The sequence below is a fragment of the Squalius cephalus genome, assembly GCF_949319135.1.
Source record: "Squalius cephalus genome assembly, chromosome: 18".
Classification (NCBI taxonomy): Eukaryota; Metazoa; Chordata; class Actinopteri; order Cypriniformes; family Leuciscidae; genus Squalius; species Squalius cephalus.
In genome coordinates this window covers 34683901-34689900 of record NC_137139.1, presented here as the reverse complement: position 1 = coordinate 34689900, position 6000 = coordinate 34683901, and the positions used below count along the sequence as shown (strand labels likewise).

The 6000-nt window shown below is 29.9% G+C and overlaps 1 protein-coding gene across 2 annotated transcripts in view; it reads left to right on the top strand.

Moving 5' to 3' along the window:
* Window positions 1–1010: 1010 nt before the first annotated feature.
* LOC307145265 (endothelin-1 receptor-like) overlaps window positions 1011–6000 on the top strand; it is a 56243-nt gene continuing 51253 nt past the window's right edge. Inside the window, exons 1-3 of one of the 2 annotated variants that reach the window (XM_079848242.1) lie at window positions 1123–1232; window positions 4438–4498; window positions 4605–5048. In XM_079848242.1, the coding sequence (XP_079704368.1) occupies window positions 4650–5048 (399 nt within the window). In that variant the 5' untranslated portion in view covers window positions 1123–1232; window positions 4438–4498; window positions 4605–4649. Of the gene's footprint in view, window positions 1233–4437; window positions 4499–4604; window positions 5049–6000 lie in introns of both variants that reach the window. The other variant, XM_079848243.1, reaches the window with a different exon arrangement.

Genomic DNA, 6000 nt, shown 5'->3' with positions numbered 1-6000 from the left:
GTGTGTGTGTGTGTGTGAGAGAGAGAGAGAGAGAGAGAGTGTGTATGAGTGTGTGTGTGTGTGTGTGTGCGTGTGTATTTGACTGTGTGAGTGTGTGTGTGTGTGTGTGTGTGTGTGTGACTGTGATTGTGTGTGTGTGTGTGCACTGATGCCCCCTGCAGGTCAGAGTTGATGAGGTCAGGCCTGTAATTGCTCTCAGTGGTTTGGCTCTGGGCAGCGAGTGACCTTTGACCTCTCTATAGTCCATTCACCAGTAACACCACAGGTATCGCCGATTGATTCAGAACCCTGTTAATAACTAATATCAAACAGATTATTTAATGCACAGGACACCTTGAGGTAGTTCAACAATCAACATTAATTACAATAATCATAAATGTTTCTTGAGCATCAAATCATCATATTAGAGTGATTTCTGAAGGATCATGTGACACTGAAGACTGGAGTAATGATGCTGAACATTCAGCTTTGATCACAGGAATACATTACACTTTACTATATATTCACATAGAAAACAGATGATTTACATTAGAATAATATTTCACAGCTTCTACTTTAGTTTTGATGAAATAAAGCAGCTTTGGTGAGCAGAAGAGACTCTTACAAAACACTAAAAAAGTATTTTTTCCAAACTTTTGAGTGTGTGTGTGTGTGAGAGAGAGAGAGTGTGTGTGTGTGTGAGAAGAATGTGTGTGTGTGTGTGTGTGTGTGTGTGTGTGTGTGTGTGTGTGTGTGTGTGTGTGTGTGTGTGTGTGTGTGTGTGTGTGTGTGAGAGAGTGTGTGTGTGTGTGTGTGTGTGTGTGTGTGTGTGTGTGTGTGTGTGTGTGTGTGTGTGTGTGTGTATCATATGTCCAAAAAAAAAAAAAAAGGACAACTGAATACGTATCAGAAGTGTTTATATTGTTTTCTTCATAAGCTGATTACAACATAGGGTGGTCTCTCTCTCTCTCTGTGTGTGTGTGTGTGTGTTAAAACTGAAATTAGATCCAGTGCCAGGAAAGCCACATCCCACAGATAAGAAAGAGAGAGAGAGAGAGAGAGAGAGAGAGAGAGAGAGAGAGAGGAGGGTGTTGAAAGATAACATCGTCTGCTCCTCACACACTCACACACTCGTCTGAAGGATCCTCAGCCTCGGACCAGATCCCACTGTCTCCTGGATTTACACACTGAAGATTCGGGACGTCGGGAGAGAGAGAGAGAGAGAGAGAGAGTCTATCAGCTTTATCCTGAAGGTCAGTGTGTGTTTGTGTGCGTCACTTTTCTCAAAACATCACTGTCTCTTTTACTGCTCATGTGTTTCTCTGGACGCTTTCGACTTAGACTTAGACTTGGACACTTCTCCTGACGTTTGGAGAAAGAAAACCCGAAAGAGTCCCTCGCTCTGGCTATAACATGACGGAGAGTATCATAACTCATATCATCTGACGAGAGACTCTAGAGGAAACGCAGAAACTAAACCAGAAAACATTTGAGCTTGAAATAAAATAACAATAACAATTTAAGTGTGTGTGTGTGTGTGTATATATGAAGAGTTCAGATGCAAAACCCTCTAAATGCATCTGAAATTTTCTTCTAGAATAATCATTTTTATAAAGCTCGTATATATAAGTTCAGTAATTTTCATTGCCATTTAAGTGAAATTAGAGGCTTTTGCATCTGAACTCTTCATATATTATTATTATTATTATTATATATTATTAAATATTTTGTATTACTCTAGTTCCTCATAAAGCTAATAAATAAAAAACTATATAGGTATAAACAAAATTAATAAAAAAATTAAAGTGAAAACAGAATAAAAAAATAAAATCTAATACTAATAATACTATAAAAGTAGGCTACTGTATATCAGTGGTTCGTTTGCTTAAAATAACTAGAAAATAAAAATATATAGATGTTTAAAAACAGCAAAAATGACAAAAATACAACAAAATTGCTAAAACTTAAACAAAAATTAAAGTGAAACAGAAAATATGAAAACTCTGATTCGAAATATGAACAAAAACTATAATAGTAAAACTAATAAATATACAAAAAATAAAAATGCTATATTTAAAAAAAATAATACAAAAAAATGTCAAAATACAACAAAATTAAAAAATAAAAATCAAATCAAATTCAAAACAAACAAAAACTATAATAGTAAAACTAATAAATATACAAAAATAAAAACTATAAAGACATTTAAAAAAAATACAAAAAAAAATCACAAAATACAACACAATTAAAACATAAAAATCAAATCAAATTCAAAACATGAACAAAATTATAATAGTAAAACGAATAAATATACCAAAATAAAACTATAGACATTTAAAATCAACAAACTCTAATAAAAATGACAAAAATACAACAAAATTACTAAAATGAACTAAAATTAAAGTGAAAACAGAGAACATAAAAATAAAAATAAAAACATAAAAAAACAATATTAAAATGAATAAATATAGCAAAATAAAATTAGACATTTAAAACCAACAAAAACTAATAAAAATGACAAAAATACAACAAAATAAAATTAAAGTGAAAACAGAAAACATAAAAATAAAATAAAATTCAAAACAAAAACAAAAACTAAAATAGTAAAACTAATAAATATACAAAAAATAAAAACTATATAAACATACTTTACAAAAACTGCAAAAATTACAAAAATACAACAGAATTGCTAAAACTTGAACTGAAAGTGAAAACAGAATATTAAACTCTAACTCAAAGCATGAATAAACTGATGGTAAAGTGACAGATCTGTGTGTGAGAATCAGTGTGAGGAAAAGCACATGATCTGTGGTTCAAACCCAGTTCAAAGTGAATCTGCTGGATTGATGTGATAGTGAACTGTGTGTTTGTGGCTTTTCATTAAGTTACAATTACTGGCATGTGTGAGCGGCTGTTTTCATTGCATTAGTTGGAAAACACACTCCAGTCACTTTCACACTCATGAGTTCAAAACAGAAGTCTATGGGGCGAGTGACCAGACGCTTTCAAAAGCCAAAATAATGTGTTTTTAACATATAATATTATAATATTACACTATAGTACAACTAATAAATATACAACAAATTTATAAAAATTACAAAAATACAACAAAATTACTAAACCTTTAAAGTGAAAACCTTTTAAAATTAAAGTGAAAAAAGAAAATATAAAAAGAAAAGAAAATACTAAATATGAACAAAAACTATAATAGTAAAACTAATACATATACAAAAAATAAAAACTATACTGACATACTTAAAAACAACAAAAACTGATAAAAATGACAAAAATACAACAAAATTGCAAAACTTTAACTAAAATAACTGTGAAGTGAAAAAAATTAAACAAAATAAAAATTCAAAATATGAACAAAAATTATAATAGTAAAACTAATACATATACAAAAAATAAAAACTATACTGACATACTTAAAAACAACACAAACTGATAAAAATGACAAAAATACAACAAAATTGCAAAACTTTAACTAAAATGATAGTGAAGTGAAAAAAATTAAACAAAATAAAAATTATTTTGTTTAATAATATAAACAAAAACTATAATAGTAAAACTAATACATATACAAAAAATAAAAACTATACTGACATAAAAACAACAAAAACTGATAAAAATGACAAAAATACAACAAAATTGCAAAACCACAAAAATACAACAAAATTACTAAAACTTTAACTAAAATTAAAGTGAAAAAAGAAAATATAAAAAGAAAAGAAAATTCTAAATATGAACAAAAACCATAATAGTAAAACTAATACATATGCAAAAAATTAAAACTATATTGACATACTTAAAAACAACAAAAACTGATAAAAATGACAAAAATACAACAAAATTGCAAAACTTGAACTAAAATGACTGAAGTGGAAAAAAAAAATTCTAAATATGAACAAAAACTATAATAGTACAACTAATAAATATACAAAAATCTAATAAAAATGACAAAAATACAACAAAATTACTAAAACTTTAACTAAAATTAAAGTGAAAAAAGAATATATGAAAAGTAAAGACAATTATAAATATGAACAAAAACTATAATAGTAAAACTAATACAAAAAATAAAACATATTTTAAAACAACAAAAACTAAATTAAAGCTAAAAACAGAAGAAAAAAAATCTAATTCAAAATATGAAAAAAAAAATTTGCTACAACTTTAACAAAAATTAAAGTGAAAACAAAGATTAAAATCTAATTTAAAACATGAATAAACCTTGTATGTGAATGATGGTAAAGTGACAGAGCTGTATGTTATTTTTATTAAAGTGCCTTTTGACAGTTTTAACTGTAGGATCACACTATAAAAGATAATTTATAAGTGCATGTTTTACCTAAAATACTATTTCAGTTTTTATACTTACAAATTTCAATGTTATTTGTGTAATTTACTAGCAATTTCTGAGTGAAATTTATTTCTACACCCTTTTTTGTGTTACAGACTGGATTTAAAGATCCATATCAAGTGAATGTTTCCTTGTTTAGTGCTTTTATATGTCAAAGTAAATAGTTTTATCCCAGTATTTTAACATTGATCTCGCCCCACAGACGTCCATACATCAGATTGTAATAAACCCAGAACAGTTTCTCTTTGTTCCTGTCCTGTAGAGACACTGACCCCAGATCTGAAACAAAAGGAGTCTTTGATCTGCAATGTTGCCCCACAAAACCCACCGGGTCACTCTGTTAATGACGCTCATATCCTGCCTGCTGATTGGCCATGGAACCTGTCAATCAAACTCATCCAACAGCTCTCATCTCTCTGATGACCCTGAGTCCCCGGGGTCGAATCGCGTGACCTCTGACCCCAGATCTGCCCAGGGTCGTCCACCGGCGTGTCTCAGGAGGACGTCTATTGAGGGTTTGTTCAAGTACGTGAACACGGTCCTGTCGTGCGTGATCTTCGTGGTGGGAATGCTGGGAAACGCGACGCTTCTGAGGATCATCTACCAGAACAAGACCATGAGGAATGGCCCGAACGCTCTGATCGCCAGCCTGGCCCTCGGAGACCTCGTGTACATCGCCATCGACATTCCCATCAACCTCTACAAGGTAATAATGAGAGAAACACACACACACACACACACACACACACACACGCTCTCACATCCTCTCCATCGACATTCCCATCAACATCTACAAGGTTAAACTTTAAATATTAATATATGAAATAATTATTTTATAATATATATATTTATATATCTCCCCCCCCCCCCAATAATCATGCTGTCTAATCAGCATCTTGATATGCCACACCTGTGAGGTGGATGGATTATCTCGGCAAGAGAGAAGTGCTCACTAACACAGATTTAGACAGATTTGTGAACAATATTTGAGAGAAATAGGCCTTTTGTGTACATAGAAAAAGTCTTAGATCTTTGAGTTCAGCACACGCGTTTATAATTTTGTTCAGTGTAGATATATATATATTTATTAACTTTTATATATATATATATATATATATATATATATATATATATATATATATAAATCTAAAAGTTAATAAATCTAATAAATAGTATTACATTTGTCTAATATTTTAAAAACATTGTTTATTCATATTTTGGTACTATAAGGTTATCCGGACCACATGTGATGACCTACCCCAACCCCGCCCCTAAACCTACCCGTCACTGGGGTTACGACCAACCAAGAGTGGTTGTGGTCACGTGTGGTCAGGTGTGGTCCGGATAACCATATAGTACCCATATTTTTTATAATAATTATATATATATATATATATATATGTATATTGTATATATGTCTTATTTAAAAATGAGATATATTATTATATAAATACATTCATTATCAAAATTGTAAATATTAATATATAAAATAGTATAAATGTATAAATATATATTATATAATTATTATATATTATATATAGATATATTATATATCATTTTAACAAAATGTTATTTAGATGCATAAAACATTATAAATATAAGTGCACATTATATGTAATCATATTTTGTATTTATAATATTTTAGCATTATATATACA